Source organism: Enoplosus armatus, chromosome 6 (genome assembly GCF_043641665.1).
Source record: "Enoplosus armatus isolate fEnoArm2 chromosome 6, fEnoArm2.hap1, whole genome shotgun sequence".
Classification (NCBI taxonomy): domain Eukaryota; kingdom Metazoa; phylum Chordata; class Actinopteri; order Centrarchiformes; family Enoplosidae; genus Enoplosus; species Enoplosus armatus.
This window is the reverse complement of record NC_092185.1, coordinates 336,486-358,691: the sequence shown is the minus strand read 5'-3', so window position 1 is coordinate 358,691 and position 22,206 is coordinate 336,486. Positions and strand designations below refer to the sequence as shown.

Genomic DNA, 22,206 nt, shown 5'->3' with positions numbered 1-22,206 from the left:
AAAATTTGATTCCAGTTCCTCCAATGCCTCAGGTGTTTATATTATTAAATATGTTTTATTACATTTTCTGTCTCAGTAAACTGAACGTCTGTTGGTCGGACAGACAAGACATTTAAAGAGATGATAACAGACATGTTTCACTGTATTCTGATATTTTATTAACGATCAATCAAGTAGTTGAGAATATGAAGTGATGATGAAAACAGCAGTCACCTCCAACAGACATCTCAGATGCAGATTTACTTTCATTATATATATATTCAAATGCATGTCTGCATGTTTATATATATACATATTTCTGCAATTAAGCAATTTTCTTGTAATTGAGGAAGAGAATTGATCGTCTTCATGTTTATGTGTGTTCTTTCAGAAGCTGAAGCGGAAGGTTTCCACTTGCTAGGACTTTGGTATTTTTGGTATTTTGGTGCATAACAATAAACATAGTAAGAGAAAGTAAAACTTCAGGAAGTAGAAGAATGGAAGCAGCTGAGGAACATCTGCTTATTTTATTTAACATTCAGCAGATTCTGCTGGAAATGTTTCACTTTTGTCTCGTTTGGCAGTTTGATTCCAACTGTCAAACTATTACTCAAATATATCTAAAATTGGAGGATGTTGCTCTTATTTGTGACATGACATTTTGCCCACAAACCTGATTTAAACAGAAAATTATGTTAGAAATATAAATGTGGTGTAAAAACTTTAAAAGGCTCTAATGTGGATTTGTTCACTTCTCTTTAAGTTGTTCCTTGTTAGTTTTGTATTGTTCCCTCCGTCTTCATGCTTTTCTTTCTCTTCAGTCTGTTTTTGTGTTTTCTGTTCAACATGAACAGGTTTTTGTCCTCACATTGTTTCTCTGATTGCTTTAAATGAAGTGAGTGCAACAAGAGAACAGTCTCCCCACCGGGATTCACTGGTGGAGCTGAGTGAATGACAGTCAGGCATCAGGCCACACAAAGCAGCCTCCACTTCAATAAAACCTGAGAGATAGAAGCGGATAAGTCACGGCGGCTGCAGCGGCCTGCTATCAGCTGTGTGCTGAGACAATTTCCTGCCATACAGGAAATGAAAGAGCGGTGAGCCGCAGGAGGAGCTCCGGCTGCTTTGTTCTGACTCTGAAGCTGCTTTATGAGAAGATTGCAGGCGATACCTTCCCCCGTCTCCTCCACCTTTAACAACAAATGTCTCCCATCAGAGGGAGGGGGGGGGGGGGGCTCATCCTGGCGTCCATCACACACATGAAAGCAGCTGAAGTGACATTTGCAGCCGAGAGGAGTTTCAGTTCTTCAGTTGACATTTCTGCAGATTCATGAACAGAATCTTCTTTCGGATGTCAGGTTCTCGTTGAGCTCTTCTCATATTAATGACTGTTGTGTCTTTACAGCATGTGTAGTTTCAAAGCTTCACATCCAGCAGTTACAACATGATCCTTCATGTGGTGTTTGTGTGTCGGCTGATGAATGGAAGTCTCTGTTTCTGGTCTCCTCCTCCTCCTGAGGGAAACATCTGTCTCTTCAGCTGCTATATGCTGCATCATGTTCAGCAGCTGGTCTCTAACTGAGTCTGTCGAGCCGGAACCAGGAGCTGCAGAGATGGTTTGTAACCATCAGGCACTTTTTACATTACACAGTTATTGAATCCATTGTACATATAAAAATATTGAAAGATAAAAATGCTCCTGAAATCATTTTATTGCCCAAAATGTTGGATTACATGAAAAGAGCTGAAGTCACAAACAGTTAAAGCTGCTTCACGATGAAGAAGAAACAGTAACAGCAGTCTGTGTCAGTGAAGCTTTCAGTCCTAAACATTCAACATCGTTGATTTCTGGAGTTTCACACTCTGATCAGATTATGAATAAACACATTATTTTGTTTATTTTCTCATGGGAGTTAAATGATTCATACTGAAGTTACTCTGAGTGATGAACAGAATCAGATGGAGGCTGAGGTTTATTAGTCTCATTCTGTAGGCCGTCTCTCCCGTCAGCTGTGAGAACATTGTGAGTCGTCTGTAGGGATGTTACTGTGTTTTTCATTTTTCATTTGTGCATAAAAACACCAGAAGCTAAAAGCTAAACAAGTGTTTCTGTTGTCTGAGGTGTAAAAGCCATTTGTGGTTAAAACCTATAAACGCTGCCGTACATAAAGCTGTGGCTCAAAGTGAAGAGCTGAAAACATCAGATCTGTTTGGAGCGATGAGGAGGCTGTAACCTTCCTCACAACACAGATGTCATGTTTCCATCATGTTCTCCACATGGTTCTCCATTGTTTGAGCTTTGACTGGAGCTCTTTAATGACGTCATCTTGTTGTGTCCTCTTCTTCTTCTGTTTATTGGCTCCATTAACCAGTACCAGTTCTATCAGAACTGACAGAAATGACGGCCAACGCTGTGAAAATCTGACTGAACTATTATCCTTAAATGTATATTTCAGTAACCTGTCAATCATTTGACCCCCGACAAGAAACCAAATGATTCCTAAAACGTGGCGGCGTTCCTTTAAGTAAGTAACACGACCTGGTTGGGTTCATCAGCATATAAAACACAGAGCAACATCTCATCATCAGCGGCCACATTAATATCATCTTTTATTCCACTTCGCATGGAATGACCAGTTTAGATTAGAGGATTAATACTGAGAGGAGCGACAACAGTTCAATCTGTGGAATCAGCGGGCGAGGAGTTTAGCGAGGTGCTGATGTTCCTCTTATTCAAATTAAAGCGGCTGTTCTGTGAGAAAGTATCAAGACTGTAAACACGCAGCCAATAAAACATCATGTTGGACCTGTTGAGGTTCTGAGTTCAGATAAAACACATCACAGGTCACAACGCGACTCTCCGCCCGTCTAAGGCTCCATTCAGCAGGGGAGGTGGGCTGATTAGCGCCACCTGCTCCGTCAGTGCTGTGAATCCGAAGTTCTGCAGCGTCTCTTCTCTCTGATGTCTGAGTGGATTTCTGGAGGTTTATTCTGGACATCAGAGATAATGATCTCCTGTGAAGTGTCTATTACAGACCAGACCGTGTCATTAAAATGAGGAGCAGAGTGGTGTTTCCTCCCCCACCTCCCCCAGTCTGAGTGGAGCTTTAGAAAACGTCATTAGCAGGAGAGAAGGAATGACTATCTGAATGAAAGAGACTATATGGTACAAGAAATTACAAAAATAAGATTCTGAATAATCTTAAATCCTTTTTACATTCTCCTCCTCTTCCTCTGTTGTCGTGGCGACCCGCTGCAGCCACCGTCCTCCTGCTGACACCGAGTCAGTCTCTGGTTGGACCTGCTGTTCACTACGATATGAAGGCAACTTTGCAGCTGTTGTGAGAGCCGGTTTCTCTCAAGTGTCCGTTGGAGCAGGCGTCCGGTCTCTGTGTCAGTCTGGGAGCCGGAGGAGATCCAGAGTCCGTCGGGTCAGAGCCGGAAACGTCTGTGTCGAAGCCCAAGATGATGCTGATAGAATGAGGCAAATCCTGAGGAGGATAAATGACTGACATCATTATATTATGGACCAAAAAGGAAGACCACCAGGTTTGGTAGAACACAGTTTGAAGATGTCCCCTTGAGAATGATGTTTCTGATTTGATTCTGTGGGCTTTCAAATCTGAAAAACATACGACAGTCACTGAAGAACAGACACATTGGAGGCCTGATCAGATCCTGATCTTGTCATTTCTCATACCTCTGAGATCTGGTCTGTGATGTTTTCATGCTTACAAACCCTAAAAGGTCCTGTTGGAGTTACAGCCGACAACACGCATGAAAAACATTTTAATTTAAAGTAACGGATGCTTTCAGCCACATCATGGCCTTCCTTTGCTCAGGTGTCATCATGTGACTGAAGGAATGAGGTCACATGATGATCACCAAATTTGATATGATTGTTACTCACAGGTGCATGTTGTTGAACGTACCTTACAGCTCTTTATCTGCAGACAGACGCCTTCTGCTTTCTGAAGGATTTCTTCAACATCCAGTTTCATAGAAAGCTCATTAATGTGCTGCAATAAGAACAAAACAACGATTTACTCCTGCTGGAGACAGTATATATATATATAGACACAGAGGAGTCCAAAAGTCTGAGACCACAAGTCAAGATTCTTCTATTTGGCATTTGTTTGAATGTAATACTATTTCTTTCATTACCAATGATAATATCAGCTCAACAACAGGAGTGAAAAGTTGAATCTTTGAAAGATGTTCAGGGATTTCAGAGAATCTTAGTCTTTGGTATGGCCCCCTTTTGCTTTAATGACAGCATGGACTCCAGCTGGCGTGGACTCCACAGGTTTCAGCCAAACCTGATGACCCATGTTATCCCAGCATGATCTGACAATGTTCCAGAGGGCTTCTTGTGATGTCACAGAAGGCTTGGCTTTCTGAGTCTGCAAGTGCCCCCATAAATAGTTCAATGGGGTTGAGGTCAGGTGACTGTGGAGGAAAGTCCATGACAGTCAGGACTCCTTGGTCTTCTTTGGTCTTCAAGTAGTTCTTGCAAAGCTCTGAGGTGTGTTTGGGGTCCTTATCCTGCTGCAGTATGAATCCCTCTCCACAAAGATGCAGACCAGAGGGTACAGCATGTCTCTGAAGAATGGAGTGGTGCTTCTCCTTGGTCAGGGTGTAGTCCATTCCCTGCAGGGGTCCAACTCCAGAGTAGGCAACCCCCCCCCCCCCCCCACCAACTTGAATATTCCCACCACCATGTTTCCCTGTTGGTTTGATCCACTGCAGTATCATTCTCTCTCCTGCTCGTCTCCTTACATACACCCTTCTGTTACTGCCAGAAATCTCTAACCTGGATTCATCAGTAAATAGGACTTTTCTTCATCCACAGTAAAATGCTGCTGTTTCTTAGCCCAACCCAAGAGTTTGGCCTTGTTTCACCTTCTGAGAAGTGGTTCAGAGACATCTGACCTTTTGGACGAAGGAGCTCAATTGGTCATTGCCACAAATTTACTTAAATTTGTTTGCCGACCTAAAAATAGTGCAGAATCAAATTAGTTCTTCATTTTACATGTCATAACTTCTTGTGTTTTTAAATGTTTCTGAATCCTCAAACTTTGTGATTATTTCCAGGTTTATGTGAAAATACTTGAGATTTTCAATGTGGTCTCAGACTTTTGGACCCCACTGTCAGAACAGTCAGATAATCAATCAGCTTTAAACACGAGTCAATTATATATATATATATATATATATATATATACATATATATATATATCTCAAAGTGAAAATGCTATGTATTATATTATGTAAAATAAAGCTGCTGCTGTAACACAAGTCTTTATGTTTAAGTTGGACCGTCCAGGATCCTGTCATCATACAGGAAGCTGACGGAGTATAAAAACATGACTGCGGATCCGGATCCTGATCCAGCAGCATTGTTGCCCTCTCAGTGACAGCAGGATCCGTTCACCTTGAGGATTTCATTGAAGCCGTAGTTCTCCTCCATGATTTTCTGTTTCTCTGAGTCCAGGATGGCACAGCAGACCAGCAGGTGGAAGTTCTGACAGGGCAGACCAGTCCACATCACCTGAGGAGGACACACAGTTAGACACAGGTGGACTCATCATGGATCAGACTGTGTCTTTACCTTGTTAATGAAACTGAAGCACTGTCAAGCTGAAGGGTTCAGAGAGCTGACTGTTAAACGATGGAAGCTGAGAAGGACACAGGTCTGCTGTTGCTATAGTTACATGTATGTTGTTGACATACTGTGGCGGTTAGTTTGACACAGTCAGAGTCTCTTATCACTTATGTTACATCGTCCATCCAGATGAGACAGAGGATATGACTCACCTCCCAGAGTCGCAGCACGTCCTGGAAGCTGAGCTCCCGCTTGAATCTGATCAACAACCAGCGGAAACAGAAATACAGATAACCAGAATCCTGAGACTCTGCAAAGCAAACGCAACGTTAGAGTGAGAGGGGAGGAGCTCCACAGCTGGATCTTCTGACAGGACCTTGAAACCAACATCTGGGTAAAACTAACATGTGCTCAAGTCTCCAAAAGCTCCATCATCACAACAGTGTACAACAACACAGAAGAGTACAATGACCTACATGCTTGAGGGTTTATAACATCCAATAACGACATATTAGTATTAGTATTAATATTAGCAGTGACTCAGGTAAAAACTCTTCTCGTCAGCGCTCTCTGGTGGACAAACTTTGTAATGAAGACATCAGGTGTCACTTATCAACTGATACTGATCCAACAGAGTCCCCTTCTACTCCAAATGCTGCAGCTTGTCCAGGGAACACATTATCACTCCAGTGTCAGTCTCCCATCATTGTTATAGTCATGAGGTGAAGCCTTTAAAGGCCCCAGTACACTTCATCAGAAACCTTAATTACATGTAGTCTCTCAGGTGGACTAACCTACTACGACATCTGCTGACTTTGCCATGAAACTCTAAACGATTAGATTTTAAAAACCATTCTGGAATCATTCCTTCGCTTTTCTTTCTGTTTAATGAATTCCGTCCCTCCTGCTCATTTGATATTTTGCACTAAATGCTTTTATTGTGACGCACTGTGGGACTACATATGTAAATAAACCCTTAATCACTCATTTACTATATGTAATATTAAAGACTGCCACTGTCACCAAATTCTGAATGAGAACAGAAAAATCAAGTGAGTAGAAATAAGTGATGCGGGATGAGGTTAACATAATCAGGATGGTATCTCTACTGAGACCCTCCACACAGTTGTTCTGCAGGTTCTTCGTGCGTTTATACAGAATATCTAGTAGACTTTGATTGTCCAGGTTTTTCTTACCGAGGTAGTTCCAGAAGGCCAAGTCCAACAGTCTCAGCAGAGTACTGAGCTGTATCAGCTGGGTTTTCATGCCCTGCATCTGCTCCTCAAAGTTCTGGTGCTATAAAACCACAGACATGCACATTCTTCACTGTATATACACTTTCTATAAGGAGAACTGCCTCAGTATCTGGATTAAAGGTCAAACCGCTGCTACAAACCTGACTTCGTGGGCACTAAATGTTTATCACAACATGAATATAAATTCAGAGAATGTGACATCAGGGGGCTGCTGTGTATGATTGCAGTCTGTTCATCACTGCCTTCACATCCTAACTGCACCTGGTTAACTCACCATCTGGTCCATGAAGGAGACAAAACACCAGAAGGCATCCACCTCGTTCTCCATCACGTAGAGGATCGGTGACAGCAGGTCGCTCATCCCCTGAACGTAACCTGAGAGGACAGAAAGACTTCAGTCACAGCTGAAATAATTAAGAAATACTAGTCCAGCTGACCTGCTGCTTGTTTCTGTGTGAACATGAGTTCACTGGTTGGTGGAGATAAGCAGCTGGTGGAGCTAATAAACAGCTGGTGGAGCTAATTCTCCAGTTGCTGCCATTAAACCATCACAGAAGAAGAGGAGGACACGACCAGATGACGTCATTTAAAGAACTCCAGTCAAAGCTCAAACGATGGAGATATGACATTTGTCTGTTTGTGTTTGTATCCTCACACCAACGTTTACGCCTCACACAGCAGGACTCGTGTCAGCTTTTTGAGTTTAGCTTTCAGTTACTGGTGTTTTCAGGTTTTGTATATATTTTATATATAAATAAGATTAGAATGAAACCAGGTGGATGGAAACACACTTCATGTAGATTCATTATGGAGGTAAATGTGTGATCTTAACGGTGAACTCGCCCAGGTCGAAGTCGAACATGCAGTAGGTCATCAGGATGTCGTGGAGCAGCACCAGGCCTGGGTTGTCGATGCCTTCATAGAACCTGTTTGTTCTGTCTGTTCGGTTTACGTCTTTCTCTGAACAGAACAAGAGAGTGGACGGTATAAAGGTCACAAGTGAGCTACAAGACATTTTAATATAATAATTTAGTTCTTAATAATAACATCTGATGTTCTCATGCATACTTTTACATTTTAGAGTTTCCTTCTACTGCAGATCTGAGATAAAACATGTTTAAGATATTAACATCTGACTTTTCATCCTATTTTCATTGTTTAAATAGAAACCCTGATAAATTCCAGTATCAGTATTATTTCTTAGTAAAGACGTGATTCTTCTTCTGTGATCCTCACCGATCAGACTCCTGTAGTCTCTCAGTCTGGAGTTTCTCCTCTCCTGTTCCTCGCTGACCGACTTCCACTGCAGCTTCATCCTGAAGTATTCATCACTGTCAGCCAGGAGACAGAACAGCGGCCCGTCATCACAATCAATCAATACCATCACCTCAATCAACCAATACCATCACATTGATCATTTATTATTTTCTGTTGATTGATTCATTGATCAGCTCTATTGTCGTGTGTCATCAATATGATTCTGCAGTTTCGATTTCAGAATCTTTTGCAGATGTTAAAAACAGACAAACTCAGAGGCCACTTTATCAGGTCCACCTTTCTAATCCCGTAGGACCCCCTTTGTCCCCCAGACTGTCTGGTGACTGTGGAGGCCTTCATTGAGACCTGGTGACTGGAGGCTGCTGGCCTTCACTAAGACCTGGTGACTGTGGAGGCCTTCACTGAGACCTGGTGACTGGAGGCTGCTGGCCTTCACTGAGACCTGGTGACTGTGGAGGCCTTCACTGAGATCTGGTGACTGTGGAGGCCTTCACTGAGATCTGGTGACTGTGGAGGCCTTCACTGTGACCAGGTGACTGGAGGCTGCTGGCCTTCACTGAGACCAGGTGACTGGAGGCTGCTGGCCTTCACTGAGACCTGGTGACTGTGGAGGCCTTCAATGAGACCTGGTGACTGTGGAGGCCTTCACTGAGACCAGGTGACTGGAGGCTGCAGGCCTTCACTGAGACCTGGTGACTGGATGCTGCAGGCCTTCACTGAGACCTGGTGACTGTGGAGGCCTTCACTGAGACCAGGTGACTGGAGGCTGCAGGCCTTCACTGAGACCAGGTGACTGTGGAGGCCTTCACTGAGACCAGGTGACTGGAGGCTGCGGGCCTTCACTGAGACCTGGTAACTGGAGGCTGCAGGCCTTCACTGAGACCTGGTGACTGTGGAGGCCTTCACTGAGACCAGGTGACTGGAGGATGCAGGCCTTCACTGAGACCTGGTGACTGTGGAGGCCTTCACTGAGACCAGGTGACTGGAGGCTGCCGGCCTTCACTGAGACCTGGTGACTGTGGAGGCCTTCACTCTTGAATGGGAGCACCGGTACTGTACAATTTCCCCCTGGGGATCAATAAAGTATTTCTGATTCTGATTCTGAGACCGGGTGACTGTGGAGGACTTCACTCAGACCTGGTGACAGGAGGCTGCTGGACTTCACTGAGATCTGGTGACTGGAGGGTGATGGACTTCACTGAGACCTGATGACTGGAGGGTGCTAGACTTCACTGAGACCTGGTGACTGTGGAGGCCTTCATTGAGACCAGGTGACTGAAGGCTGCTGGACTTCACTGAGACCTGGTGACTGGAGGGTGCTGGACTTCACTGAGACCTGGTGACTGTGGAGGCCTTCATTGAGACCTGGTGACTGGAGGCTGCTGTACTTCACTGAGACCTGGTGACTGGAGGCTGCTGGGACCTGGGACACCTTTACACCACCTGCAGAAGGACGGATCCATGATCCATGTTTACACCACAGTCTGACCATCTGCATGCGGCAGCAGGGATCCAGATTATTCAGACCAGGTCTTCGGTCCAGTTCTGAGTCCTGTTGTCAGCTGACAGGAAGCTGCTGTGGTCAATCCACCTAAAGGTTCCACATGTTGTGTTCAGAGACGCTCTTCTGTTGTGATGCCTGCTTATTAGAGTTCCTGTCTCCTTCCTGTCAGCTTGAACCGGTCTGGTTCTTCTCCTCTGACCCTCAAGATGGTTTCTGGTCTCTGTGAACTCTACAGACTGTTGAGGTGTAGACCAGCTGTCTGACAGCAACAATCCCTCCACAGTCAGTCACTGAGGTCACGTCTGAATAGCAGCTGAACCTCTTCACCACATGCTTCTCTGGGGACCTGTTGGGTCTCTGTAATAACATTATAAAGAGTCGGTCTAGACCTGCTCTATTTGTAAAGTGTCAGGAGCTGACTTTTGTTGTGATTTGGTGCTATATAAATAAAGTTGAAGTGAATTGAATTGAACCACACGACTCCATGCATCCAGCTGCTGCCACGTGATTGGCAGGTGTACAGGTGTACCTAATAAAGGGGCCCCTGAGTGTATCTGCCTGATCAAGTGATGTCGTAGTGGTCCTACGTTTTGGCTCTCTGCAGGACTTTCCTCTCCTCCAGCGAGCTGTCCCAGGGAAAATACCCCAACAGGAACTTCCAGGCCTCCTTCCTCACAGCATGACAGAGTCCCTGCAGAGCCACACCAGTAAACACACATGATGAGGAGGAGCCCCACGGCATGCTGGGTCATGAGGTACACCTCTACAACACGTTCAACACTCGAGTCACTTTCAATCCAACTCAGAGAACCTGTTCATGAGTTTAACTTCAAACCTGAAGTAAAGAAATGAATTAAAGAAGATGATTCTTTATATGTCTGACCTGACCGACGGAGACCGAACAGAACCCAGACTGGTGACAGATAATAAATTCAACTTGCCCCTTTGAAGATGACTTGTTTAAGGAGTGGGATGTTGATCATTCTCCCCTCTGGATCCTGATGTTTGGTCCAGTCCTCTGCTGACAGTGGCTCCCTCCTCGTCACCTGAGGCCTGGTTCCCAGGTCGATCTGACGGGAACAAAGGTGAAACAGTCAAAGGTGCTTCATGCTAACACACCTGTTGTTTGTGCTAAATAGAGAACATGTTGACGAAGAGAAGCAGCGAGGTCAGAGTCTGAAATGTTGACCCGCATCTCATCAGTCCATCTGCTGTGATCACACTTCAGTGTTAAGATTTCTTGTCATTATACTGAACAGACCTGCAACGATTCATCGATCGACCGAACATTAACTGGCAACAATTTGTATTTTTAGAAAAAAATGTAAAATATTGTCCGGTCAGTATACTGAATTCAATGTAGTTTTATTTATACAGCTCTCTCTCTCTAACCCAAATATATAAATAATAAATCTCTATTTGCTGGCATTTATAGACCAAACAATGAATCCAGAAAATAATCAGTTGATTAATCAATAATGATATCATTAGTTGCAGCCCTAATATGCGTTTGTGTTGGCTTTAACAGAGAAAGATTAACACGTTTTTTTGGTAAATGTACTTCTCTGCATTTGATTCATTTTCTCCAAATCTGAAAGAGCCAATCAAAGTGTGAGAGACACAATCCCTCACCGGCTTCCCACCAAAGTAACGCTGGTGTTTATTTATGAGGCGGTGCTGACCCCAGAACAGCCTCCCACAACAAAACATCTGTGAAGAGGTGGCAGCTCTTCAACAGTCCCAGTATTTATTCATCATTCATATTATTCAGAGGATTCATTTAATCACACTCTGTCACAAACAGGGCTGGTTACCACGGCGATGCACTGGCAGAGACATCCTGTCATTTTCAATCACACACAGGTGAAGTGTGCACACACCTAAACAGGGCCAAAGCTGTTTGTTCTGGCATCACAATGATTACATCATTTCATAAAATGGAATTATTTAGTTATTTCCGACATTGAGAAATATCTTTCTAACATTTCTGACATGTCTAACATGTCTCCATCTTGATAAATGGTCGGTGGACACATCCAGGACGATGATGGAAGGTCTGATATATACTGTTCTCAATAAACCAAAGAGTAAGTGTGTGAGCCTCCTCTCACCCGGGTGATGACTTCGAAGCCAGGCTCCTCCTGCTGGTTGATCTCCAGTCCCGGGATGACTTCACCCAGCAGGTCGGCCACTTCCTCTGGGGGGCGCTGGTGCTGCTCCTCTGTTCCCCGGAAAGCATCAAATATGTAGTTTGTGACTTTGGAGAAGCCGCCCAGGGTGGTCACATACGGGTCCTTTCTGAACTTCTGCTGGAGACAAAGTGTACTCTCAATCCACCTGGTGCTTCAGTGTTCATATGTCTGACAAATATCTGAAGCTACTCAGCGGCTCTGTGCTGCAGCAGACTTACTGTCAAGCTACATGTCATCAAACCTTCTTACAAATCTGAAACACATGATGGTGTAACCGTGGAAACATCAGAGAAGACCAAGCTAACACAGATCAGCAGGGTGGCGGCTCACCAACCGCTCAGCCTTCAGCGCCCCCGTGCCGGCCCCCCGTCGGCCCCCTGTCAGCATGCCGCTCAGAACGTCAACATGAGGATTTAAACTAAACTTATAGAAGTACAACAGATTTCATGGAGCAGACGATTGTGTCTTTTGCTGCTGTATTTCCAAAGTGTCAGTTTGTTGTTGGAGCAGCTGCAGCACACAACAGAAAGGTTTTAACCGTCTAAACTAAATTTAGTTGAAAAGTTTCTAACCTTTATTTTAATGGTATTGGATGACTGCTGGACATAATTCTTGGCAAAAGTGCTTAAAAAGGTCATCTGAGAGTGTTTAATGATACTTGATTTGTCTACTTCTACCTACCATGTCACCTTCAAATAATTATTATAAACATGCCACTTGTTCACTGTGTTCATGACACTTTAGAGTGATTTAGTTTCTTACATGAACGAGGCCAAAGTTGTTGTCATCCAGAAGGTTCTCGAAGGACTGAGACAGAGCCCTGTTTGGTGTGCTCACCAACAGACACGTTTCATCATCTGGATCCCTGCAAACAGAAAACACCAGAGACTGTGATCATCTCGCAGAATCACTGCATTCACAGGCTTTAATAAATAAAAGACTATTGTGAACAAAGAAGCAGCGTAAGAAATCAGTCAGATGCTTTGAAATGAGGTTTGAATCAGTGGCTCCACAGCGATTATTTATATCGTCAACGTGTAAACTAAGGCTGCATCGATTTGTCAATTCGTCGATCAACAGAAACTTAATTGGAAGTTATTTTAACAATTATTTCAAATCAATTAATTGTTTTGCGTCATCTCTTAAGAAAACATGTCAATATGATCTGTTTCCAGCTTCTTAAATGAGAAGATTTTCTCGTTCCTTTAGTCTCAGTAAACTGAATCTGTAGGGTTTGGACAAAACAAGACATTTCGAAGTGTCTATAATGAATATTTCTTTGATAATGTATAAATGACTCTGCGTCTCTGTTGGTGAGTCATCAGCTGAATCTGTTCTGGTTCACTCTCAGCTCTCTCAGCGTCGTGTTCAGAGACAAAGCTGTAAGAAGCCACTGACCACGAGCTGCTCAGCAGCAGACAGCAGACAGACTCAGCTGCTGAACATAGTGCAGCATTTAGCAGCTAAAGAGACAGATGTTTCCCTCAGGAGGTGGTGGAGACCAGAAACACAGCTAACAGAGAGAGAAGACTGGACTTCATCCATCAGGTGACACAAACACAACTCCACATGGAGGACCACGTTGCTCTGTAACTGCTGGAGGTGGAGATCAGTTCAACACATCAACTTAAAGGTGACGATATGATGATGTCGTGTTCACTGGCTTCACTTTAGGCTCTGCGAAACTGTGATGGACATTTTTCATAAAACGACAGCAAAGTAACTCGTCATGAGATGAACTACAGCTGCAGGACAGTTAGAAGTAAATGTAAACTAGAAGCACGGCCCAGCGGTTGTATGCCTCCACCAACCAGTCAGGTTGCAATTTACATCCATGTCTGGGCTCGGCGCGCTCCACCTCGTTTACAGTCACGTGATCCAGATGGCGCTCGACATTCAGAATGAGGCAGGAAGTGAAAGGCAGAATGGACGAGATGGAGGAAAGCCCATACTGTGCTAGTTATTGTTGACTCATTGTGTCGTCACAGTCAACGTGTATGACATCTGGAATCGCCCAATTCATTCTTATATTATAGCTAAAAACCTATTTTGAGGTCACAGTGACCTTTAACCTTGAGTCAAAAGTGTCACCTCTTCAGCGTCTAACCAGTTGTGAAACATGGTCACTATCTGCCCTTCTCTTTCTGAAGTGAAGTTGACCTTTTGGGTAAAAAATGTCATCACTTCATTGTTCCTGAGATATCACGTTCACAAGAATGGGACGGAGGAACAACCTGAAAGCATAATAAATAAAAATATTTTAAAAAATAAAATAAAGCTCTGAGATAGTCTTATTTTATTTCTTTAAACCCAGTGTTTTAGTGTATAACTTTTTAAAGGGACCTCTGAACTAAACATTTGAAAAGCCCCACTCAGAACTTGATAATCAGACATTCATTTCACTTCATTATTAATTTATTCATTCGCTGATCTCTGACTATAACAGCGTCTAATGAAAGACGATGCAGCCGATCAGGAGACAGACAGTCAGCAGGACGTCACACTGGTGCTACTGGTGCTCTCAGTCTTAATCCAGACGATTTCATTTTGAAAGGCTTTGATAAGAACTTTAATAACAGCTATCTGCACTGAGATAGAGAGAGACACGTGAAGAACAATCTAACATGATATTTGGTTCAGAGTGAGACGACACGCACACACAATCACTGTGGACGGATGTAAATCACATGAATTGAAAAAGAACTGTAGAAAAACAATGGAACAATTATTGTTGTGCATTTCATCGTCCCTTTGGCTACTAACAACAAAACTCTGTTGTTTTCTTCTCAACTTATGAGTGTCTATCAAACTGCTCATTTACAGTCCAGTTCACTTCATGGACAACGCATGTCATGTTGCTGTGGTGACGTAGGCTACACAAAGCTTGCTACGCTAATATAGCACAGCACACTATCCATATGAGCTAGGTGGTATTCCACACAGCTGTGTGCTGATTGCCTGCCACATGGCAGCTTCTCTTGTAATATCTCAGTAGGATTTCAAGCTCTGATCATATGATTCCAGGTGTTTTATTATTAGCTTCCCGTTGTAGCTACGTAACATCCTGTTGTAAATTCCGTCGCAGAGGACAGCAAAAGTTAAAATATGTTAACTTTGTACAGCAATGTCTGTCTACCGTTACTGTTGCCTGCTCTAATCCACTAAAATGATATCTGGTTTGCCGTCTTCCACCTGCCTGAATCCATGTGAATGCAGCGTAAGACTGGCTTTATATGAGCCTGTAACCAGCTGTGCAAAAAAACAGTCCCACGCTTGAAATGACGGCAAGTCTGATTCTCATAGTGGACCTAAATAAAACTGGTTTGTCATCATGTCACTTTTATTTTACTGCCTCCTAAACTGAGAGACTGGATCTCACTCCCCATTGATTTCTATGAAGATCGGAGTTTCTCCTTCTCCTCCTGTCTGCTGTTTGCCACCAGTACACCTCACCAGCTAATCCAGTTTGAGGTCTGGCTCACCAATTCATCTGGTTACTTGGGTCTTTGTTGTCATGCAGTTGGATACTCACTCGCTGAGCAGAGCGAATCTCCTCAGGCTGTCCAGGAACTCTGTGCTGCCGCCCTGGTGGAAGTGCAGAGCCGGCAGGGAGGTGGGCGACTCCTTCAGTTTGAACATCACAAAGGTCCAACCTTCTTCCTTCACTTTGATGGACCTGAGGTCACTGACACTGAAGGTGAACGCCCACCTGCTCCTCTCATGGCTGTGGTTCAGAGAGCCTGAGAGACCAGAAAAACAACACAGACAACTTTTTATCAAACAGGTACTGCAGGTGCTACCGGTACAACAGGTGCTACAGTAGCTGCAGGTTCTACAGGTTCTACAGGTTCTACAGGTGCTTCTGGTGCTACAGGTTCTGCAGGTGCTACAGGTGCTGCAGGTGCTACAGGTACAACAGGTGCTGCAGGTACAACAGGTGCTGCAGATTCTACAGGTACAACAGGTGCTGCAGGTGCTGAAGGAATACTGTTGAGTGGTTTCAAAATAAGCACTGTGAAACAACCCCTTCACTACACTAACATTGTCATTGTCTGTTGTGTTGTTATTTTACCTCAACTTGACCAAAAGTTCTGTTTGTCTGAAAGTGCTTCTGTGACTTTGTGTCAATCAAAACTGTAAAACTACAGTTTTACAAAGTCCTTTCCTTACTGCTCTCTACACATTTCTTTACTGCGTTTCTTCACTGCACTCTAACTGTTGAGCAGTGCTGACATGTTGTGAATGCAGTGAAACGTGTCTGTCAGGAGGCTGTAACACTTTCATTTCCTCCAACATCCAAAACAGGTTTCTGGCACATTAGCTTTTACTGTCAAGACCTTTATATTAAAACCTGTAGTCAAAGTATTTAAATGACGAAATACAGAAAAATGCATTCAAGAAACAGAGAGAAACTATAATTAATTATTGCTGACACAGCAGTAACTTGCTTATGTTCAAACAAACTTTCGTTCACCACACGTACATTTGAAAACACACCAGCCAGTTTAACCATATTAACAAACACAACTTCATAAATGAAACTGGATTGCAGTATGTTACCTGACTGCATCATCTCCCCAACAGATACTACAGAATCTCACTTCTCAGATGATGAAGATAAAGAAAGCTCACCCTCTCCGTTTGTACAGGTCTTCTTCTTGAAGGACACAGCGTTGACCATGTCCCACTCGGTCTCGTAGCTGTGCTGTGTTTCCAACAGCTGGTGGGACCTCTCACCTGAACACTGATCCCACTCCATGACTGAACTGGAGTCCTGAAGACACACAGAAAGTCACTTTTACATGCATAATCTTGAACTTAAACAAACGGATTGGATGCAGTTTCTACCTTCCGAAAATCTAGAGACTTCATGCCAGTTGCTCACAGAAATAATAAATAGCATTAAAGAAAAAAATGTTGAAATAAAATTAGAAATAGTTGCAGAAAGAGAAACCTGCCATGGTTGAGCGATCAGATATGGAGCTTAAAGAAAAGGCGAGATTTTGCTCTGAATGGAGTATGGATTTTTTTTTAACACAGGATAAGTCTCACTTCACCCAATGCAATGGTTTTAGAAAGCATTACTCGACTGACTGCTCCTTAGGTGTGCCCCAGGGATCCATCCTGGGCCCTTTACTCTTTACCTATATGTTAACAACGTTCCTACTGTATGCCCTGATAAAATGACTAAAATGTATGCAGATGACGCCATAATTTATGTACATTCCAAGACTAAAGAGCAGGTGGCACATAAGGCAGGTGGCTCACTCAGTCCTGTCTCACTTTAAATATGAGCAAGACTGCATGTATGGATTGCTCAATTAGGAGGAAAGATATTCATCAGCCTGAATTTTTTGTTAAGATAAGATAATCCTTTATTGATCCCTCGGCGGGGAAAGTTTGCTTTACTACGCTCAGATAACATCAGGCAAACAAGAGCATCTAGATGCAACTGTGCAGTACAGCACAGGTCCACTGAATTTCTCCATTAGAGCTGCAAACTTTTGGAACACAATACCCAGCACTGTCAGACAATGCTCCACCTTCTTTAGTTTCAAATCACAGTCATGGCTGAAACACAACCAATCATGTAACCATTAACCATAAAGTACCAAACATTTCACTTTTTTTTGTTTGATGCAATGTTTTATTCTCAGTACCCCTGAACTATGACATTGGATACCATAATTCTTCCGTGAATTTATTTGCCGAGGGACTATTGATGAAATTTAGCTATCCAGCTAACTCTGGGACAGTCAATGACTGTCCATTGTCCCTGTTTAATAAATAAATAAATAAATAAATAAAACTGAGACAAACCTTTCCAGCACACAGCATGTTTGATGGGTCAACAGTGTCTTCCAAAGGTCTGTACTCCACAACGATTTCAGCATCCTGAAACAAAGGACAAGCAACAAGTTATTTCATGTGTAAGTTTAAGACTCATTAATAAACACACACATGTAGAGCTGAAACAAGTAGTCCATTAATAACTTATCAACTGACAGAAAACGAACTGTTAATGATGTTGGTAATCAATTCAATGTTGCAGACATTTTTAAGCACAAATTGCAAAAAATTACTGGTTTCAGCTTCTCAAATGTGAATATTTCAGATTTTCTTGGTCTTCTGGTCTCAGTAAACTGAATCTCTTGAGGTTTTGGGGTGTTGGGTTGGAGAAAACAAGACATCTGAGGTCCTCACTTCGGACTCTGGGAACTTGACATTTTTCCTGACAATTTATAGACTAGAAAATAATCTGCAAATTAATTGATTATGAAAACAGACATTAATTGCAGCTCTACACCCATGTGTGATCTCCAACAGAACAAAGTCATGTTTGTTTTACCTTGTCAACAATCCGAAGTGACCCTGAAATAAGTAAATCCTGCTCGATGCCATCTTCATCACTGCTGGGATGTATGAAGACTCCTTCATGTTCAAATATAACCTGTGAGACAGATATTATGTTAAGGTTGGCTCCAGTTCAGTTTGTTCCTCTCATGTATGTATTTACAGTCATTGAGCGAAGCATCCAATTCTTTGTTGTTTGACAAACACAGGAAACACAGTCACAACTTGAGATATCTGTCAAAAATCTTGTTTATGTTGCAGCAGACAGAATATTTTTCATTCAGATGTTCAAAGTCTTTAAGGATTCTGGAAAAACCTTCAGAACAGCGGGAAGTGATGTTAAACCTCCTCATGGGTTTCACATCTCTGAGTCTTCATTTTTAGGGACATTGAGTGTTTAGCGCAGTGACTCGATTGTGAACACACGACAGAAACAAAGTGGAGCTGCAGTAACTTTACCAGCATGTACAGTAACTAGTCTGCCTGTAGTTTAGCTCATCCTCCAGAAATGTGGAGTGTTGTTTTGAACTTTGTCTGCTACCCTGCTAACGTTAGCATTTAACAGACACACTCAACGTCAGCTGACTAAACTCGGCGAAATGCAATAATTTCTGGTGTTTTTTGTTGCTTTTGTTCAGTCATTAGTCTAAACACACTATCGGGCAGTATACAAGCTAACTGGTGACCAGTTTGGTGACTTCTCAGGGGCCCAATCTGTCAACAACCGTCAGCTCGCTTCGTTAGTAAGATGCTAATGTTAAGCTAGCTAGGTTTTAGCAGCCCACAGGTCGTAGTGGCCATCTCCAAACAGTACAGACGGACATGAAGGTAGCTCACCGAAGCTCACAGCAGACAGTAATGCTTTCGTGGCACGTCCTCGTACTGCCGGTGTGGGTTGATGATGTCGTTGTGGCTACAATACAGCTAGCATAGCGGCTAATGCTAGCCAACTTCAGCTAACTCATCAGCTGGTTAGCTAGCTAACTAACCTGCGATGAAGGATTTGTGGGCTAAACACGGAGCTATAACTGCGGACTAACGCACCTACTTAATCATGATAAAAGTTATGAGTACCAGAGTCTGGCAGACTTTTTAAAGATAAATAATGTTAACATGTTTTTACCTTGAGAAGAGAATCCGCCGCCATGTCGCCTCCCCTCTCTCTCCTGATGACGACAGCAGCTCACGTGCCTGTCGACTGCCAAAACAAAACTGACAAGTCAGCTTCCGGTGGAAAGCTTCGGTACGCACGCGCACTTCATTTACTGGTATTGATAATACTTTTTTGTGTAGCCAATTACAAACAAAATATAGATGTAGTTATAATTCATTACACAGTATATAGTTATTATATATAGTTCAGGAATGTATTCTTTTATTAAAATAATTATTTATTTTTATTATTATTGTTATTTAATACTGATGTTTTTCCAGCTGCTCTCAGTGTCTCATATCATGCACTTCTAATTTAAAGTCATTAAAACCAAATAGCGACACAGCCAGCGGGATTCTTTACAAAGAAAACAGCAAAGACGGGTTGAATTTAGTTTTCGTTTTATTTGAAGAGACGAGTGTGTCAGCGTCTTGTCATTGTGTCAATTATACCATGTGGTCTTACATCTAGATAATCAAATAGTTAAATAAAAGTTGAATAAAGGAATTCCTCACAAAAAAATAGCTTTCTTTCAAAACACCTGAACCTTTGGCTGTATGGTTTTGAAATAATCACATAAAAATGTGAATGTTTCTTCAAGGTTAGCTGTTCTTGTCATGTATCCAGTCCTGCTTACTTCATTTGTCAGTTTTACAGGAGGAAGCATTTTAGTTCTCAATTTTAGATATAGGTCATCTTTTTCTGTGATTTCTAAAATTACATGTAAGAAACATGACTTTGCCTTTAGTTTTGTGAATATGATCTTCACAAACACAATGAACAATTGAAGAATAAAAAGGCTAACTTGGTTCAGAGTGAAGTGATAAAACAAGTGAGAGACGGTAAGTTGTATATTAGAGTTATATAATATATCCAGCTTTAATCATTACAGTGTATAATCCACAGGGTAAACGGATAAAGTTCCTTGGCCTTGGTGTTACAGTACAAAGCGTCCAAGCTGTAAAGCCACTGGATCATCAAACAAAGCTAACTAAACATGACAGAAGTTAAATAATAACACATTTTCTATTTTGTGGTATTCGTTTCTCCAATCAAAATATCCTCATGAAGCTATAAAGATTATTTATATTTTTCACGTGTATTGGTGTGTATGTATACCATCTGTGTGTTTTACATGCGTGTCTACATGTATTGATGCTGTTTTACTCTGCACAAAGTGCTACAGTATATGTGTGCACAGTTTGTATTGGAGGATACATGACTGTTATGATAAAAAAAAACACATAATGATCCCAAAAACAAAGTAACTCACATCTCCTCTCTCATTAAATCTAACTACACGTTCCCATAACTACGTAACCTCATATATTCCATATATACACACTACTAGTCAGCACTACTCAGGCTAGATCCATTCATTCATTCCCTCTGGAGATCAGAATCAGAATCAGAATTACTTTATTGATCCCCGGGAGGAAATTGTACAGTACTGGTGCACCCATTTGAGAGTAGTATATGTATGTATATATATGTATTGCACTGGTGAATTATTGTATAGATTATTGTAATTTTAAGTCAGTAACAGTCAGTAGTGCACAGTTCAAGTATAAATATAAATATAGAATAAATAATGAGGTTGTAGTTGTTGACCGAGGGGAAATGAGGCCAGAATCTGTCTGTTCTGTTTCTTCTGAGTGTCTGACACTCAGAGGGAGGAGTTGAACAGTTTGATGGCCACAGGCAGGAATGATTTCCTGTGGCGCTCCGTTGTGCATTTGGGATATGTAATTGTATTGTATTATCTGATGCTTTTTATGACTCTTATAATAGTTTGTATTAACTTGTTTTGTCGACTGTGGTCGTCTTGGCTGACTTGGGTTGCTTTTGTCTGCTGGTTGTCTAACTTTGACTGTTTCTTGTTCGTAGGTCTCTCTTGAAAAAAAGATCTCAATTTCAACGAGACAACCTGATTAAAGTTTGTAAAGGTTAAATCTGCTCACATGTAAATGTTCCTCTAGTCTTTCTAGAACGTAATAAGATCTCTAGACATAACAACAAAACATGTTAGCTCATTCCTTTTGTTTGTTTTTGTTGTTCTGGTTTGCGTCCTGTGTCGTAAGTCTCATCACGAGAGTTGGACGAAGTTGTCATGCAGGCAGGATATTGTGTATGAAATCTACTCAGGCTACATTATAGGGAGTGGATGACTTCTTCCTTTGGGTGGAAGGAAATGAGAAGGTAGACATGTTGGCTAAACAACCATTAAACAACAGTTAATTGACATACAAGTAGACTACCATCAAGTAAAGCAGTAGTTAAAACTATCATAAAGGATTATACTATATATACTATATACTATACTATATATATTATAAGGATTGCCTGGCAGGAATACTGGGACTTAAGAGACGCAGGAGGACATCTGTACAGTATTCATGTGTAGGCGTTGGTGGAATACGAAGCGGGGCCCAAAGGAGGAGATCGTCGTTACCTGTCTGAGAATAGGACATACAGGTTTAAATCAAGCACCCCACTGGACTACACACTGTGATGAAGGAAGAAGGGAATTAATATCAGTCCTACATGATGGAAAACACAATATTACACTGGGGACACCACGGAGAGTACGCAATCTTTTGATTAATTACTAACGAGTAGCAGGAGTAATAGACTGAATATCATTGATTTTGTTTCCGGCCATCCTGCCGTCCAGTAGGTGGCGGTCAAGCACCTATAAGCTGCTTTACAGCCGCCATTTAAAATCAAAGAAGAAGCAGCAGTAGCGGAGAAGAAGCTAGCTGTCTGAGCTAACAGACTCTAAATCAACTGTGCGGTTGAACGACAACATGAATTTAACTTCTACAGTCCGATGACTTCACAATCCGCAGTTAGCTGGCGACGGTTACTTTGGATTTGACGACAAC

General features: G+C 42.3%; 1 protein-coding gene across 3 annotated transcripts; it reads right to left on the bottom strand.

Annotated features, from left to right (window-relative positions):
• Nucleotides 1-1,673: 1,673 nt before the first annotated feature.
• On the bottom strand, nt 1,674-19,330 carry tbc1d15 (TBC1 domain family, member 15). 3 transcript variants are annotated; one of them, XM_070907392.1, is made up of 17 exons: nt 19,292-19,330; nt 18,164-18,265; nt 17,635-17,709; nt 16,447-16,588; nt 15,347-15,554; nt 12,577-12,679; nt 11,734-11,931; nt 10,564-10,692; nt 10,210-10,313; nt 8,077-8,171; nt 7,684-7,800; nt 7,115-7,215; nt 6,781-6,880; nt 5,797-5,894; nt 5,414-5,530; nt 3,912-3,998; nt 1,674-3,470 (listed from the first exon to the last, which is right to left on the bottom strand). In XM_070907392.1, the coding sequence occupies exons 1-17, from the start codon at nt 19,313-19,315 to the stop codon at nt 3,291-3,293; spliced, it is 1,980 nt and encodes a 659-aa protein (XP_070763493.1). In that variant the 5' UTR covers nt 19,316-19,330; the 3' UTR covers nt 1,674-3,290. The 3 variants fall into 3 exon arrangements, with proteins under 3 accessions (XP_070763493.1, XP_070763494.1, XP_070763495.1); XM_070907393.1 differs by having other exon boundaries at nt 11,734-11,928; XM_070907394.1 differs by lacking the exons at nt 1,674-3,470; nt 3,912-3,998 and adding an exon at nt 4,830-4,972.
• Nucleotides 19,331-22,206: the final 2,876 nt, after the last annotated feature.

Excerpts from the sequence above, each read along its gene's own strand:
- tbc1d15 (XM_070907392.1), bottom strand. The coding sequence starts at position 19,315 with ATGGCGGCGGATTCTCTTCTCAAG. Across the intron at positions 16,589-17,634 it reads ACATGCTGTGTGCTGGAAAG|GACTCCAGTTCAGTCATGGA; the intron begins GTTTGTCTCAGT and ends GTGTGTCTTCAG. Across the intron at positions 7,216-7,683 it reads CATGTTCGACTTCGACCTGG|GTTACGTTCAGGGGATGAGC; the intron begins GCGAGTTCACCG and ends CTGTCCTCTCAG.